The sequence below is a fragment of the Lampris incognitus genome, chromosome 1 (assembly GCF_029633865.1).
Source record: "Lampris incognitus isolate fLamInc1 chromosome 1, fLamInc1.hap2, whole genome shotgun sequence".
Taxonomy (NCBI): domain Eukaryota; kingdom Metazoa; phylum Chordata; class Actinopteri; order Lampriformes; family Lampridae; genus Lampris; species Lampris incognitus.
The window spans coordinates 66,883,547-66,902,589 of NC_079211.1; the positions used below are offsets into that span (position 1 = coordinate 66,883,547).

The window sequence follows — 19,043 nt, forward strand, 5'->3', positions numbered from 1 at the left end:
GATCCGCAGAGCCCAGGAGGAAGATTATGTCCTCGAAAGACTCATGTGGTACAAGCAGCGAGATAAGAGACCAAACAGAGCTGAAGGCAGAGCACTGTGCTATGGCCACACTACTGAAACAGTGGTTGAAAATTCATGTTGATGAAGACGGTATACTACGTCGAAAAACCTCCAGATGAGACCAGCTGCTCCTCTCCAAAGCCTAACATTCCCTGGGGGTGGAAAGAACTCTCGGCCTCATTAGAGACAGGTTCTATTGGCCACAAATGCACAAGGATGTAGAACACTTTGTCACCCGTGCCTGCGAGTGCCTAAAGAAAAAGAAGCCCAACAAGCCAACTCGAGCACCTTTGACACCAATTTACATTACCTACCCATTTGAGCTGGTTTCAATAGACTTTCTTCACCTGGACAAGTGTAAACATGGATACGAATACATCCTAGTGGTCATGGACCACTTCACCAGGTTCGCGCAAGCGTATGCTACAAGGAACAAATCTGCAAAAACTGTGGCAGACAAGATTTTTAACGATTACACACTCAAGTTCGGGTTTCCAAGGAAGCTGCATCATGATAAGGGCAGGGAGTTCGAGAACAAATTACTAGCAAGCCTGGAAGACCTCTCAGGCATCCGGGGATCACACACAACACCCTACCAACCACAGGGAAATGGGCAGGTAGAGAGATTTAACCGAACCCTGCTGTCCATGTTGCGGACCCTCGCCGACAAAGAAAAAGATGATTGGAAGGAGTCCCTAGCTACAACTGCACACGTAGTGAAGCAACGGGGTAGTCACGTTATTATCTTCTCTTCGGACGATCACCTCTCCTCCCAAGTGACCTGCTGTTTAACCTGAAAACAGATGAGACCCAGGAGAGCTACCAAGATTATATGACACAATGGAAAAAGAAAATGGAAGATGCCTACCAGATTGTAGCCAGGGCAGCCAGCAAGGGTGCAGCTAGGGAGAAGGCCCATTACAACAAGAGGGTACAAGGGAGAGATCTCCAGCCTGATGACCGGGTCCTCATCCGCGATCTCACTCCTAGAGGAGGGCCTGGAAAGATTCAGTCATACTGGGAAGACCAAGTGTACCAAGTGAAAGAGAGAAAGAGTGATGACAGCCCCATCTACGAAGTTAGACCAGAAGGTGGTAAAGGTAGGAACCGGGTGGTTCACAGAAACCTCCTGCTACCCTGTGATCATGTGCCACTTGAGAGACCAAGCTGACTGGACCAATCAATCAAAGAACAGCCGATCAACCACAGCCCGGTCAATCCAACATTGCATCCAAAGAATGACCGTAGGGCCCCCTCAAGGAGTAGGACTGTGTCACTGAGAAAACCACTGCAACTGCCAGACCCACACAGCGACTCAAATGAGGAGTATGGCCTCACATACCAGTGGCATCAGGGTGCTGACGGCGGAGACCAGCAAAGGCAAACAATACTGAACCCACACGGAGCGCCTTTCCAGTTTCAGCAGAGCCCTCGACATCAGTACTTAGAAGAAAAGGATGTGCCACTACCGTGTGAAGAGGATGTGCCACTGCTGTGTGAAGAGGATGTGCCCATACTGTGTGAAAAGGATGTGCCACTACCGTGCAAAGACGATGTGCCACTACAACATCCGTCTGAACAGGAGTTGCCTCCTGAGCTTCAGAGGCCTGAATTCACTTTACAGTGTCAGGGCAGCGATGAGGCAGACATTTCTGAGTCAGACACAGACCTGCCACAGCAGGTGAGACAACGTCCATCTCGGCAGAGACAGCGACCAGTTGTGCTGAGTTATGACACCTTAAGTCAGCCTTCGTTAGTCACCCGAACTTGTAAGGTATCAGAAACTCAAATGAGTGAGCCTAGATCCTTCTGGAGGCCTTGGAAGGTTGAAGGAGTGTGCTGTTGAAGTGTGTTGTTTAAAATTCGAGGAATGTTAACAGAAATGTCAGGAGACATTTAATTTTGTGGGGGAGAGTGTGGCACTGGGTAAAAATTTGTTAATGCAAACAGAGGCCCTGCATTCTAAAATTGGCTAATGTAAACAGGTGCCCCCCATTTTAACTTTTTTTGTAAATGTACAGGAAAAACACATGCTTGTCAAAGTACAGAAATTAATGTCATTATATCATTACTGGTAACTATGATCTACATACGTGTCATTACATTATTACTGGTAACTATGACGTACCTTTGGCCAACAGAGGGCGCAGTGAGTCTAGTATTCCCGAAGCATCTGTATGTTGGTGATTCCAGAAACTTCATCAGTACATGATGCGAGTGATAAGACCACTACAGAAAGATTCAGCGCTCTGATAATATTTTACATTCTCTACTTTTCTACAGCTTTCCTACAAAAATTAAATGTGTTACACCAAACTGAGCCCCAAGCATCATTTTGTGTCTGTAACACACTAGTACCTATTATGAGAATTTCTGTCTTGTCGTTCAATTTGCAAAAATATTCACTCATCCACTGTTTAATACTAAACAGACAACTCATCAAGATATTGAGAGCATTGGGGTCATCTGGTGCTACAGATAAATGTAAGTGAGTATCATCAACATAAGAATGGAAATTCACTCCATGATCACAGTTAATTTTCCCAAGTGGCAGCATGTACAGGCAGAACAATGAAGGACCAAGAATGGAACCCTGCAAAATACCTGAGAAAATTAACGTTTGTCCGAGTAATGGTCAGAAAGACTAACAAAATAGCTTCTGCCATTAAGATGCGTGTATAACCATGATAGGGAAGTGCCTGAAAGGCCAATCCAATTCCCAAGGTGGTCTGGAAGTATATCATGATCGACTGTGTCAAAGGCAGCTGTCGGATCAAGGAGTAAAAGAATGGAAATGTTTTTTATTATCAGTGCTCACTCTGAGATTGTTGACTACTTTTACAAGTGCTGTTTCAACACTGTGTCCTTTTCTGAAACCAGACTGAAATGTATCATGAATCTTGTTTTCATGCAAAAACTCATCCAATTGTTTATACACTGCCTTTTCCAAATTTTGCCCAGAAAAGGCAGATTTGAAATTGGCCTATAATTGCTCAGCACCGACAAATCAAGATTCTTCTTCTTAAGTAAGGGCTTTACAATAGCTGTGTTCAGTGAATCAGGAAAAATAACAGATTCTAAAGAACAGTTTACAATATCTAGAACATCACCAATCAAACTAACTAAGACCTCTTTAAAAAAGGCAGTGGGAATTTCATCCAGAGAGCAGATGGATGACTTCATCTGCAAGATGGTTTTACGAAGTTCCTCTTCACTAATTTTGCAAAGAGAAATTAGATTTCCCTGAGAGTCGTTACTAATAGTTTGACTGTTTGGATTAACAACATTATTCATGATACTTATTCGGATTTAATGATTTCATTATCAAATAATGATTGCAAACTCATCACATTTTGATTTAGATACAGGGCATAACTGCTCATGAGACTGGGGAGGATTTATAAGGCAGTCGATTGTGGGAAATATGACTCTGGAGTTGTTCCTGTTTTCATTTATAACGCCAGAGAAATAAACCTGCCTTGCACAGCGCATAGCTTTTTTATAAACAAATATAGATTTTCTAAAAATCTCGCCATGGATTGTAAGCTTACTTTTTCTCCACATTCGCTCTGCTCTACAGCAATCCCTCTTGAGCAAACGTATTTGCTCAGTCCTCCAGGGTGTTACTGTAATCTGTGGTTTCTGTTTAGTTTTCATAGGAGCCACTATGTCGAGAGCTGATTTGTTAAAAGTTGAAGTGGTTAACTTTATCATGCAATGAGGAAATATCAGCTGGCAGAGGAAGACTGCACAGGTGATGAGGGAACTTAATGACTGCAGAAGGCTAAGAAAACGTCTTCTTATGATACACTCAGTGTTGTTTTTTGCTAAGCCAGAGACAATCGTTTCCTCATGGCCCGGTAGCAAATGCTTTGCGGCCTGGTGCCGGTCTGTGGCACAGTGGTTAGGGACCCCTGCAGACTCATAGTCCACTGCCATAGAAAATTACTATCCCGTAACTTCTTCTCCAACAGTGTGTCAACACAAACACCTACTTTAAGGAACTGAAGCGACTTCGTCTTTATGGCTGCTGCTTCACCATCTGTGATAGCTCCATACATAATCTGTCCGTCTGAATCTCTATGCCTGGATCTTGCGGCGGTCAGGTCTGGTGGCTCCACCGTCCACGATCAGGGCGAGAAACTCCACCAAAGATGCATGAAAGGTGCACTTATCTGCCTTCACGAAGAGCCGGTTCTCCAGGAGGCATTGGAAAACCATCCGGACATGTTGGTGGTGCTCCTCCAGGGTCCAAGAGTAAACTAGAATATCGTCCAAGTAGAGGACCACGAACACGTTGATCATGTCCCGGAGGACGTCGTTCATGTGTGCCTGGAAGACCCCTGGGGCATTAGTGAGGACGAAAGGCATAACCAGATACTCATAATGGCCTCGGGGTGTCTTGAATGCTGTCTTCCATTCATCACCCTCCCGAATACGGACAAGGTGATAGGTGCTCTGGGGGTCCAACTTGATAAAGATGGTGGCCCCCATGAGGGGTCTGAAGTTGGAGCTCATGAGATGGAGTGGGTATTTGTTCTTTACGGTGATGTTGTTTAGTTGTGTATAATCAATGCAGGGCCAGAGCTCTCCACTCTTCTTCTTGACAAAGAAAAAACCTGCTGCCACCGGGGAAGAAGCGGGCCGGATGAGCCCCTCGGCCAGACACTTACCGATGTAGGCCTCCATGGCTGCCTTCTCGGGGAGGGAGAGGTTGTAGAGATGACTGGCAGGGAGAGGTGACCCAGGAATGAGCTCGATCGCACAGTCGTAGGGGCAGTGAGGAGGAATGGTGTGGGCCCGCTCCTTGTTGAACAACTCACCAAGGTCGTGGTAGATGGGGGGGTACCGAGGAGGGGTCAGGAGGACAGGGACTAGGGGATATGACCCGCGAGGGAGTCCGGGCTCCCCGGAGGCAGCAGGTGTGGCATGAGGTGCTCCAGCTAAGGATGCGTGTGGAGGCCCAGGAGATATGGGGCTCATGGAGTTCCAGCCAGGGTCATTCCAGGATGAGAAGTGCGTCGGGGGTAAGGATAATGAAGAAACGGATCTCCTCCACATGGTTCCCAGAGATGGTCAGAGTGAGGGGCAGAGTGCAATGAGTGATGGGACCCATAAGATGACCATCCAGGGCGAAGGCAGTGATTGAGTTGTCCAGAGAGACAAGGGGAAGAACCGCGTTGTGGGCAAAGTCCTTGTCGATAAAACTCTCGTTGGCCCCCGAGTCGATGAAAGCTCCGACCGAGAGAGTTACGCCCCTGCTAGGCGAGAGTGGAGTCAAACCTGGTGGAGTGGGTAGGAGGCTGGGGATGAGCGATTCGGCTCAGCAGGTATCCCCTGTTGACTGATGAGCCTAGTCTTTTGGGTGTCCTTGGGCAGGTAGGACAGGTCTCCAGTAGATGTCCCTTAAGTCCGCATTACATACATAAACCCCTAGCTCTCCGGTGTTCCCGTTCTGCCACAGAGAGGCGGGTCCGGCTGACCTGCATGGGTTCCTCCTCCAACCCAACAGGAGCAGGGGGAGACTGGGGGGCGCGCCGAAGTGCAGTGGAAGTGGTCCCGGACGGTGACGACTTTGTGGCTCTCTCCCTGCAACGTTTGCAGAGATGATTGTCTATGGTGATTGAGAGCGAGATGAGATGGTCGAGGTCACGGGGTGCATCATGAGATACCAGCTCATCCTTAAGAACCTCGCTTAGCGAATTGTGGAACGCTGCCTGGAGCGCCTCGTTGTTCCACCCACTTTGCGTAGCGAGGGTCCTGAATTCCACAGCGAACTCCACCACACTGCGTGCGCCCTGTCGGAGCGTGAGGAGACGTTTGGTGGCCTCCTTGCCGCAGATAAGGTGATCGAAAACCTTCTTTGTCGCCGTGGTGAAAACCTTGTACGTGGCACAAGCAGTGGTTCCCCTCTCCAGTTCAGCGCTACCCCAGGTGAGAGCGGAACCCCTCAGACAGCCCACAAGATAGGCGACGCAGCAGCGGTCGGTAGGATAGGAAAGGGGTTGTTGGTCAAACACCAGGGCGCACTTGGTCTGAAAGGCCCGACAGCCCCCCAAGTCACTGTCATAACGCTCCGGTGCGGGAACGAACGGCTCCCGATGGAACGAGGCTGGCAGGGGAGCGGGGCCGGGAGCTGTGGTAGTGGTTGTGATGTCGGGTGGAGCGGAGGCAGCGGCTGAGGCGGCGGCAGTGGTGAGAGAGCAGAGCGGAGGAGAGCTCCTGAATAGTCTGCTCCAACTGAGCCTGTCTGGCTGCCTGGTTGGCATAGGTCTGTTGTTGCTGGGTTACCAAAGAGCGGATCTCGTCTGGAAGAAACCGGAGCTCCTGTACCTGGATTTGCAAGGCTTGATTGGCCTTGACCATCTCCCGGAGCTGCCCAGCCTGAGCTGTGAGAGACTGGGTTTACATAATGTGATATAAAAAAAATGTTATCACAATGTGATGTAAAAAAAACACGTCTCTGGAAGTTCAACTCTTCTTGTGCATGTTGATGTAGAGGAGTGCCTATATTTGATGATGTCATTGTCAGATTGTTTTTTTTTTCTCGTTAAATAAAGAGTTGTTGTAACGTTCAAAAATTATCTCTCTGTCCTCCATCTATCTATCTATCTATCTATCTATCTATCTATCTATCTATCTATCTATCTATCTATCTATCTATCTATCTATCTATCTGTCATCCATCTCTAAAGAGGGACCCCTCCTCTGATGCTGCTTCTAAGCCAGAACAAGGCTGTCTGGACAGAGAGCAGGTCTAGGGTATCTAGCTGTCTTCCATCGTTTGACTGTGACGCCTCTGACACTGACAGTGAGATGGGCCGCTATACAAACATCCCGACCTGCAGCATCCTAACGTTTCTGCTGAGGAACAGTGCTGTTCCTGCCCATAACGTCACATGTGGAGTCTGTCCCTCTCTGCTGGCTGGCCAGCGGTCATTCAAATCATCCAATAAGCAGTGATACAGTTAGTTAGTTCATCAGAGACCTTTCTCTGCTGGCTGGCCCCTGGTGGTTTAAGTTGTCCAGTTGGCTCAGGCTGCTGCTGCCTGGTGTTGTGTCCTGGGAATCAAACCCACATCCACCACTCTGTCGTCTGCCACTGGACTCTTCTACCCTGTTCTCCATCTCTGCTAGCCAACCCTGTAAACACACGTACAAACACAAACACACACACACACACACACACACACACACACACACACACACACACACACACACACACACACACAGAAAGAGAGTGGCTATAGTGTTGTAAAAGTACAAAGTGATTCAGCAGGCGACAGAATTAAACGACCTTGATAGGGTGGGTTACGGCGACGGAGACACCACTGGGAAGTATTATGTACGCTATAGAAACGCCACTGCTACAGTTATTACATGGTAAGAAAGTTGAAAAGATCAGGTGTTTCATCATGATGATTAGGTTTCAGGTTTCAGGATCAGGTGTTTCATCATGATGATTAGGTTTCAGGTTTCAGGATCAGGTGTTTCATCATGATGATTAGGTTTCAGGTTTCAGGATCAGGTGTTTCATCATGATGATTAGGTTTCAGGTTTCAGGATCAGGTGTTTCATCATGATGATTAGGTTTCAGGTTTCAGGATCAGGTGTTTCATCATGATGATTAGGTTTCAGGTTTCAAGATCAGGTGCTTCATTATGATGATTAGGTTTCAGGTTTCAGGATAAGGTGTTACATCATGATGATTAGGTTTCAGGTTTCAGGATCAGGTGTTTCATCATGATGATTAGGTTTCAGGTTTCAGGATCAGGTGTTTCATCATGATGATTAGGTTTCAGGTTTCAGTATCAGGTGTTTCATCATGATGATTAGGTTTCAGGTTTCAGGATCAGGTGTTTCATCATGATGATTAGGTTTCAGGTTTCAAGATCAGGTGCTTCATTATGATGATTAGGTTTCAGGTTTCAGGATCAGGTGTTTCATCATGATGATTAGGTTTCAGGTTTCAGGATCAGGTGTTTCATCATGATGATTAGTTTTCAGGTTTCAAGATCAGGTGTTTCGTCATGATGATTAGTTTTCAGGTTTCAGGATCAGGTGTTTCATCATGATGATTAGGTTTCAGGTTTCAGGATCAGGTGTTCCATCGTGATGATTAGGTTTCAGGTTTCAGGATCAGGTGTTTCATCATGATGATTAGTTTTCAGGTTTCAAGATCAGGTGTTTCGTCATGATGATTAGGTTTCAGGTTTCAGGATCAGTGGGTATTAGGGGAAAAGTAACTTTTTGTGTTAACACTTTCCATTCCTTTCCTTCAGATGAATTTTTGGAAAAATGCATAAGATATCAAAGGAAACTTAATGAGAATAATGATCTTAACCATTAGGCTACAGTGAGGTCTGATGTATATGACGTCAGCATTTTGACCACAGTCACCGCAGTAGTCAGAAGCCCGACATTTGAACAGCAAAACCAAAAAAAAGAGATGATAATGCTACCACTGGAGCACAAAGAATGATTGAAACTTACAAAATCAGATTAACAGCATCGGTAGCTAGATGTAATTTCCTATTTCCTCTGAAGTTCATCCACCTTGGTTTAATATTATCAAGTTTTGTCTTCTGCCACAGTTTGATGACAGTGTCACTGGATCTCAGAAGTGATCAGATTCTGAATGCAAATGAGTACTGCAACGTGTCTCAGTGGCAGGAGCACAGGAAGCTTATTCTGCCCTCTGCCTAGTAGTTTATTGTCATAACTCATCAACACAAGAACACATTGTCATAACTTTTTGTGTTCGGGTCTGTTGCATTGAAGGTTTAGGAACTGAATCCAGAGGCCTTTTAATTCTTGCAGAAAAGTGGAAAAGCAAACACTTAGTGTTTGCTCACTGGACTTCCAAAGTAAACAATGGTGCTCTGTGTTGAATGGACACTTTAAATTTAGTTGTACTAGGACACTTAAATGATTCAGACAAGAAATTTAAAACACCTGCAGTAATAACAATAAAATAGAAGACCATATTAATCACGTCAATATCTGAAAGAATATGCATTCTTAAAACACCAACACAACTCAAACTCTGTATTAGGAGTGTCCATATATCACATTTTTTTATGAAAGACTAAGTGTCACAACATTTTGAAGAAATGAGAGGAAATAGTGTGCAAACAAAAAATCATATCATCCTTCCTAAAATATATTTTTTTTATTTGTAGAATAATTTATTACATATCTTGAGGACAGAGGAAGGAAGACAAGGAGACATGGTGGTGGAATCAAATAAAATGTCGTTATTTCAAACATGCAAAATAAAATAAATAATGACCAAGATTGAATAATACAAATGAGCAAATACAGCAAATTTTAGAGAAAGAGGTCTTTAAAGAAGAAGTGGAATAGTCAGAGAGATGAAGAAAGTACACAGGAGCTCGAGGAGATGTGGCGTAAGGTAAACAGAGGTGGCAAACACAAAGGAAAAGGTGTATGGTGAGTTGTATGAGAGATTAGACACTAAGGAAGGAGAAAATGACTTGTACTGATTGGCTAGACAGAGGGACCGAGCTGGGAAGGATGTGCAGCAGATTAGGGTCATGAAGTGTAGAGATGGAACTGTGCTCACAAGCGAGGAGTGTGCTGAGAAGGTCAAAGGAGTATTTTGAAGAGCTGATGAATGAAGAAAACGAAAGAGAAGGGTGGATGATGTGGGGATAGTGAATCAGGAAGTGCAGTGGATTAGTAAGGAGGAAGTGAGGGCAGCTATGAAGAAGATGAAGAGTGGAAAGGCGGTTGGTCCGGAAGAGGTGGCTGTGAGAGGATGCCTGAGGAGTGGAGAAGTGTACTGGTACCAATTTTCAAGAATAAGGGTGATGTGAAGAACTGTAGTAACTACTTCTCCTGGATCGCCACCTTGCCATGGTGGAGAAGCTTGTTTGTACCAGTGATCCCAAGAGCTATGCCGTCTGCAGCTTGGCTCCTGGTAGACTCAAGGTGGATAGGTCAAGGGGGAGTTTCCAGATGAAGCGCAATCCAACAAAGACCTCAACGGCGGAACTGGCGGAAGATGTCTCCAGGTCACAATGGCAGTGAATGTGGATGAAGGCTGCAACAGATGGTGATTCCAGTTCTCTTGGTTCTCCATGCAATTGGACTCTGGCCACCCCTTGTCATGGATCATGTGGTGGCTACAGGTGCATCAGCCACTCCATGTAAAAAGCTGTCACACGCAAGCGTCCTCCCATTTTGTGACTCCAGGATCCACCTCTACACACACCTGAGGACCCAGAGGGACCCAGAGGGAAGACGGTCATACTCCACCCCAAGACACTTCCGATGAGTAACTTCAGAGGTATACAGTTAATCAGCCACAGCATGGAGATATGGGAAAGAGTAATAGAAGCTAGGTTAAGAGGAGGAGAGGTGATGATCAGCAGCAGCAGTATGGTTCCATGCCATGAAAGAGCACCACAGATGTGATGTTTGCTTTGAGAGTGTTGATGGAGAAATATAGAGAAGGCCAGAAAGAGTTGCATTGTGTCTTTGTAGATTTAGAGAAAGCATACAACAGGGTGCCGAGAGAGGAGGTGTGGTATTGCATGAGGAAGTCAGGATTTGCAGAGAAGTATGTAGGAGTGGTGCAGGATATGTATGAGGGCAGTGTGACAGTGGTGAGGTGTGTGGTTGGAATGACAGATGGGTTCAAGGTGGAGGTGGGATTACATCAAGGATTGGTTCTGAGCCCTTTCTTGTTTGCAATGGTGATGGACAGGTTGATGGACGAGATCAGGCAGGAGTCTCCGATGATATTCGCGGATGACATTGTGATCTGTAGTAAGAGTAGGGTGCAAGTTGAGGAGAGCCTGGAGAAATGGAGGAATGTGCTGGAGAGAAGAGGAATGAAAGTCAGTAGGAGCAAGACAGAATATATATGCGTGAATGAGAGGGAGGACAGTGGAATGGTCAGGATGCAAGGTGTAGAGGTGATGAAGGCATTTGAGTTGACAGGTGGAGCAGGAGGTGGCAGAGTTGAAGATGATAAGATTTTCACTGGGAGTGATGAAGAAGGACAGGATTAGGAACAAGTATATTAGAGGGACAGCTCAGGTTGGACGGTTTGGAGACAAAGCAAGAGAGGCAACATTGAGATGGTGTGGACATGTGTGGAGGAGAGATGCTGGGTATATTGGGAGAAGGATGCTGAATATGGAGCTGCCAGGGAAGAGGAGAAGAGGAAGGCCAAAGAGGAGGTTTATGGATGTGGTGAGGGAGGACATGCAGGTGGCTGGTGTGACAGAGGAAGATGCAGAGGACAGGACGAGATGGAAACGGATGATCCGCTGTGGTGACCCCAAACGGGATTAGCCAAAAGAAGAAGAAAATTATATTTAAGTAGACTTTCTCCTCAAGATATTTGGAGTGGGCTGATGCCCCAGCACCCTACTTTAATGAACTGCCACTGCTCCACTGTACATGCTGTAAACCACTACAGGGCCTCCAGTGCCCAGCTGGACCTCTCCATGCCATTTTTTAGATTAGGCAGATAAATTGCCTAGGTTTTGTGTACATTTTCAGAAGGGCAAGAACATCACCAAACTTGACACTTATCCACTTCCTCAAATGAATAACTATATCAGTCAATAGTTTGCAGGTGGTGTGTATAAAGTGTATGTTGACATACTTGGTGTCGGTGAAGCTCTTCTTCAAGTCTCTCTAAGCTCTGTGAAACTTCCTCCATCCGAGGCTCAAGGCTTCTGGCATCTCCCATCTCAGGACTCCTCTCATACACCTCCCTCATTTTAGTAAGAGCATCTCTACACACACACACACACACACACACACACACACACACACACACACACACACACACACACACACACACACACACACACACACACACACACGTTAGCATGTAGAATCCTGTTCTCTTCTACCTTTCCCATTTTACTATAGCAACCCTCAGCATCATAGTTACTGTGTTACTGTAGCAACCCTTAGCAACAGTCCCTGGGTTACTATAACAACCATGTTGTTGAGACATCTCTCAATAATAGTGTCCCTGTTTACCTTTATAGCTGTTATCCAATGTAGGATGTTAACAAGCAGGAACTTAATGGTCCCATTAAGTTTTTTGTTCTGATTTTGTGTCCAATGTCAATGCTCTGGCTTCGGACACAGGTCCTGCATCCTAGCGGATCGTGTGTTAAGTGATGTGTTAGCTCCTGGAGATGTCTTGATACATGCTGAATAACCCAAGTAAGAAAGTCAAAGAAGGTTGAATCAGTTCATCTGGATACAGCGTTTGTTGACAGATAAATTTCATCACTCATCTAAGCTACATCTTCAGTCTCAGCTGACTGCAGGTGTCCCCACTCTTTATAATGCAACTGTATTGTTTATAAGGGTGGGGACACCTGCAGTCAGCTGAGACTGAAGATGTAGCTTAGACGAGTGATGAAACATATACGTATGTCAATAAACATTGTATCCAGCTGAACTGATTCATCTTCTTTAATAGCTCCTGGAGAGCTAACACTTCAGGCCAGGACTCCACAGTCTACACCATCTACAGGCCAGGACTCCACAGTCTACACCATCTACAGGCCAGGACTCCACAGTCTTCACCATCTACAGGCCAGGACTCCACAGTCTACACCATCTACAGGCCAGGACTCCACAGTCTACACCATCTACAGGCCAGGACTCCACAATCTACACCATCTACAGGCCAGTGGCCACTCTTTCAAGGACGAGGAGGTGCACATCCTTGATAGGAAGGAACACTGGTTTGAATGGGGAGTCAAAGAGGCCATCTATGTGAGGAGGGAATGACCATCCCTGATTCGAACGGGGGGGGGGGGGCTAAGCATACATCTGTCACCATTTTACAATACTGTGATTGCAACTATTCCCCAGTCCTCTGTGAATAGTACACATGACCATTGTAAATCTAGTTAACGGTCACACCATATTTGCATATGAAACTAATCTTTGATTTCGGTCGTTATGCCACTGTATTGTTTATAAGGGTGCGGAGAGAGTTAGTATCACCACTGCAGTCAAGTGAGACTGAAGAGGTCAATTAGATGATGATGAAACGTATCTGTCAATAAACGTTGTGTCCAGATCAACTGATTCAACCTTCTGTGATTCCCCGATCCTAATTTCTGCCCTACTCAAGAGGAAATACTAAATCTGATTATGGAAAACTTTGAGAAGCTAACAGCGCTGTCAACCATGATTGGTCAATTAATGTGTCATCATGCTATCATCATCCAAAGGACTTGAATCAAGTGCAACTGGACTTGGTATATATCCATGAAGACGTTTCACCTCTCATCCAAGAGGCTTCCTCAGTTAGTGCCTTTCTGGCTAGACCAAGCTAGTCTGACTGGCTGGTGATGAGACTCAGAATTTATCCTCTTTGGAGTCGTTGTCAGAAATATAGATGTCCATGGCTCTTTGTGTTCCGATGTTTACCGACGGCCGTCAATAACAGAGCAATAGATATGAGTGGTTCTTTGTGTACCGATGTTTGGCCGTGCCCGTCGTTATTGGAGCTATTGATTTGCATTTGTTTAGCAGCGACGGTCGTTGGGGGTGTTAGTTCCGACTTCATTATTCAGTGGTCATGAGAGTGGTTGGAGCCGTTAGTGACCAACTGTTGTTCTTGGAGGCTAGGCTTCTTGAGTCTCCTGGGTAGAGATGAAAGGACGGCATTGTAAGTGGGAGATAGGTGGTGTCGCAGACCTCCTCCTCTGTTGAGGGATGGTTTTTCCAGTTTCGCATAGATGGCTTCCTTCACCCCTCTTTCAAACCATCTATCTTCTCTGTCCAAAATGTGTATGTTGCTGTCCTCGAAGGAGTGTGTCTTCTCCTTTAGGTGTGGATAGACTGCTGAGTCTTGTCCTGAGGAGTTTGGCCTTCTGTGTTGGGCCATCTGTTTGTATAGTGGTTGTTTGGTTTCTCCTATGTATAGGTCAGTGCAATCCTCATTGCATTGTACAGCATACACCAGATTGCTTTTCCGGGTGTGTGGTACATGGTCTTTGGGATGAACCAGTCTTTGTCGGAGTGTGTTGCTGGGTTTGAAGTGTACCAAGATGCGGTCTTTGTTGAAAATTCTCCTGAGTTTCTCGGAGACCCCAGAAACATACGGGATGACTGTGCTCTTCCTTCTGTTCCTTTTCTCCTCGTCGCTCACCTGGTTGGTCTTTTTGGAACGTGTTGCAGTTTTCACAAAGGTCCAACTGGGGTAGCCGCAGGTTTGTAAAGCTCCCCTCAGGTGTTTGTGTTCTTCTCGTTGGGCCTGAGTGCTGCTGGGCACATTCTCAGCTCTGTGTTGCAAAGTTCTGATGACGCTAAGTTTGTGTTCCAGTGGGTGGTGTGAGTCGTAAAGTAGATATTGGTCTGTGTGTGTAGATTTCTTGTGAACCCCAATGTGGAGGCTCCTGTCTTCCCCAATATGGACGTCACAGTCCAAGAAGGGCAAACTGTTGTTCTTTACGTCTTCCCTTGTGAACTTAATGTTCTTGTCCACTGAGTTGATGTGTTTGGTAAACGCTTGCACCTCTTATGTTTGGATTTTGACCCATGTGTCGTCCACATATCTGAATCAGTGGCTCGGAGGTGTTCCTCTGAAGGAGTTCAGGGCCCTGTGTTCTACTTCTTCCATATATAAGTTGGCAACAATGGGAGATGCTGGTGAGCCCATTGCACAGCCGTGTTTCTGTCTGTAAAACTGGCCCTTAAATTGGAAATATGTAGTGTTCAGGCAAAGGTCCAGTAGTTGGCAAATCTGGCCTGGGCTGAGGTTGGTCCTATTGTGGAGGGTGTCGTCCCATAGCAAACATTGGCTCACAGTTTCCAAAGCCTCCATGGTTGGGATGCAGTTAAATAATGAGGTCACATCGTAGGATACCATGGTTTCATCTGGTTCCAGTTTTACGACTTGGACCATGTCCATGAAGTCAATGGAGTTTTGGATATGGTGCGGGGTTTACAGGAAACCTACACACACAGACCAATATCTACTTTTCGACTCACACCACTCTCTGGAACACGAACTGAGCATCATCAGAACTCTGCAACACAGAGCTGACAATGTGCCCAGCAGCACTAAGGCCCAACGGGAAGAACACAAACACCTGAGGGGAGCTTTAAAAACCTGCGGCTACCCCAGTTGGACCTTTGTGAAAACTGCAACACATTCCAAAAAGACCAACCAGGTGAGCGACGAGGAGAAAAAGAACAGAAGGAATAGCACAGTCATCCCGTATGTACCACACACCCGGAAAAGCAATCTGGTGTATGCTGTACAATGCAATGACTGAGTCTCATCTCCAGCCAGTCACACTAGCTTGGTCTAGTCAGAAAGGCACAAACTGAGGAAGCCTCTTGGATGAGAGGCAAAACGTCTTCACGGATATATACCAAGTCCAGTTGCACTTGATTCAACTCCTTTGGATAACCATGACCTGGATGAATGAGAACATTCACAGATACAATGCAATGAGGATTGCACTGACCTATACATAGGAGAAACCAAACAACCACTACACAAGCGGATGGCCCAACACAGAAGGCCAAACTCCTCAGGACAAGACTCAGCAGTCTATCTACACCTAAAGGAGAAGACACACTCTTTCGAGGACAGCAACGTACACATTTTGGACAAGAAGATAGATGGTTTGAAAGAGGGGTGAAGGAAGCCATCTATGCGAAACTGGAAAAAACATCCCTCAACAGAGGAGGAGGTCTGCGACACCACCTATCTCCCACTTACAATGCCATCCTTTCATCTCTACCCAGGAGACTCAAGAAGCCCAGACTCCAAGAACAACAGTGGGTCACTAACGGCTCCAACGACTCTCATGACCACTGAATAATGAAGTCGGAACTAACACCCCCAACGACCGTCTCTGGTAAACAAATGCACATCAATAGCTCGGATGGCGACGGGCGCGGCTGGACATCGGAGCGCAGGAGAGCCATGCATATCAATAGCTCCGATAACGACGGGCGCGGCCAAACATTGGTACACAAAAGAGCCACGCATATCTATGACTGTTAGCGACGGGCGTTGGTAAACATCGGATCACAAAGAGCCATCGACATCTATAGCTCTGACAATGACTCCTAGAGGATAAATGCTGAGTCTCATCACCAGCCAGTCAGACTAGCTTGGTCTAGTCAGAAAGGCACGAACTGAGAAAGCCTCTTGGATGAGAGGCGAACCGTCTTCATGGATATATACCAAGTCCAGTTGTACTTGATTCAACTCCTTTGAATAACCATGACCTGGATGAATGACAACATTCACAGACATGTTGCGGAAAAATCTGGGACTGACACACTTAAAATTGTGTGAGGGAATATGAAAGGATGGCACGGAAGATTGCAGACTACAGAAACCACTTGCGATTCAATCTGAGATACAGCCAACACAGGCTCATACCCACTAGCCTGCGCTTGTGTACCACAATGAAAGGACATAGAGCAGACAGAATCATAGAGAAGGCACAGAATCAACTCCTGAATAAAAGAGTGAGACAGGTCCATTTCACTATTGAAGGGCTGAAGAAGAAATCTGACCAACTACTCCAGCAAATAACATCCCACTTGCCTGGTGATGTCTTGGAGAGGATCACCGATTTCACCAAGAAAGCCCAACTATCTCAACACCACAAAACCAAAAAAAGGCAGACAAGGAAGTTTCAAAACGTATAGCGACGAACCAACAACAGTAGCCAAGCAGATATACTTACCTGGAGACAAAAGACAACATCCCACACAAAACAGAACGCAGAACAGATGGATCAATAATCTGTCGGACAAGGTACTTACCCAATCAGAAAAGGAGGTCTTAGCCAAAGGACTGAACATCGCCATAACACCCAAACAACTACCTATAGTTGACTTCGTCACATCCACAGAATCAGCCATAAGGAAAAACAATCTAATGGAAACCGAGGCGGAATAGCTTAGGTTAAAGGTATCAGCAGCTCTGTCCAATGCGAAACTGCCTCCTTCCAACCTAACCACGTAGGAAAGGAAAGCTGTGACAGCCCTGAGCAAGGACGAAAACATCACTATCCTTCCAGCAGATAAGGGGAGATGCACGGTTATCCTCAACACAACAGACTACCACGCCAAGATCACGTCATTACTCAGTGACACCGACACCTATGAACCTCTGAGACGCGATCCTACTAGTGGTTACAAGAGGAGAATAATAGAGTACCTACAGAAACTACAGAAAGGAGGAACCATTGATCGGATATAATACCACCGTCTCTACCCACAAGATAACATTCCATGCATGTATGGACTCCCTAAGATCCATAAAGGTGGAACCCCCCTCAGGCCCACCGTCAGCAGCATAAACTCGGTCACGTACAACATTGCCAAACATATAGTCAACATCTTGACCCCCATAGTGAGCAAAACCCCTCACCATATCCAAAACTCCATTGACTTCGTGGACAAGGTCCAAGGCGTAAAACTGGAACCAGATGAAAGCATGGTATCCTACAATGTGACCTCATTATTCACCTGCATCCCAACCATGGAGGCTTTGGAAACTGTGAGCCAATGTTTGCTACGGGACGACACCCTCCACAATAGGACCAACCTCAGCCCAGACCAGATTTGCCAACTACTGGACCTTTGCCTGAACACTACATATTTCCAATACAGGGGCCAGTTTTACAGACAGAAACACAGCTATGCAATGGGCTCACCAGTATCGCCCATTGTGGCCAACTTATATATGGAAGAGGTAGAACACAGGGCCCTGAACTCCTTCAGAGGAACACCTCCGAGCCACTGGTTCAGATATGTGGACGACACATGGGTCAAAATCCAAACACAAGAGGTGCAAGCGTTTACCAAACACATCAACTCAGTGGAAAAGAACATTAAGTTCACAAGGGAAGATGTAAAGAACAACAGTTTGCCCTTCTTGGACTGTGACGTCCACATTGGGGAAGACAGGAGCCTCCACATTGGGGTTTACAGGAAATCTACACACACAGACCAATATCTACTTTACGACTCACACCACCCTCCGGAACACAAACTGAGCGTCATCAGAATTTTGCAACACAGAGCTGACAATGTGCCCAGCAGCACTCAGGCCCAACGAGAAGAACACAAACACCTGAGGGGAGCTTTACAAACCTGCGGCTACCCCAGTTGGACCTTTGTGAAAACTGCAACACGTTCCAAAAAGACCAACCAGGTGAGCGACGAGGAGAAAAGGAACAGAAGGAAGAGCACAGTCATCCCGTATGTTTCTGGGGTCTCCGAAAAACTCAGGAGAATTTTCAACAAACACCGCATCCCGGTATACTTCAAACCCAGCAACACACTCTTTCAAAGACTGGTTCATCCCAAAGACCGTGTACCACATACCCGGAAAAGTAATCTGGTGTATGCTGTACAATGCAATGAGGATTGCACTGACCTATACATAGGAGAAACCAAACAACCACTACACAAACGGATGGCCCAACACAGAAGGCCAAACTCCTCAGGACAAGACTCAGCAGTCTATCTACACCTAAAGGAGAAGACAGACTCCTTCGAGGACAGCAACGTACACATTTTGGACAGAGAAGATAGATGGTTTGAAAGAAGGGTGAAGGAAGCCATCTATGCGAAACTGGAAAAACCATCCCTCAACAGAGGAGGAGGTCTGCGACACCACCTATCTCCCACTTACAATGCCGTCCTTTCATATCTACCCAGGAGACTCAAGAAGCCTAGCCTCCAAGAACAACAGTCGCTCACTAACGGCTCCAACGACTCTCATGACCACTGAACAATTAAGTCGAAACTAACACCCCCAACGACCGTCGCTGCTAAACAAATGCAAATCAATAGCTCCAATGGCGACGGGCGCGGCCAAACATCAGAGCACAGGAGAGCCACTCATATCTATGGCTCTGTTAGCGACGGGCGTTGGTAAACATCGGGACACAAATAGCCGTGGACATCTATAGCTCTGATAATGACTCCGA

The 19,043-nt window shown here is 46.2% G+C and overlaps 1 protein-coding gene across 1 annotated transcript in view; it reads right to left on the bottom strand.

Annotated features, from left to right (window-relative positions):
- Positions 1-19,043, bottom strand: part of fnbp1a (formin binding protein 1a) — a 187,727-nt gene that overhangs the window by 9,811 nt on the left and 158,873 nt on the right. The window contains exons 14-15 of the mRNA XM_056278074.1: positions 11,702-11,834; positions 7,049-7,203 (exon numbers count right to left, since the gene is read on the bottom strand). Of these exons, the coding sequence (XP_056134049.1) occupies positions 7,049-7,203; positions 11,702-11,834 (288 nt within the window). The remainder of the gene's footprint in view (positions 1-7,048; positions 7,204-11,701; positions 11,835-19,043) is intronic.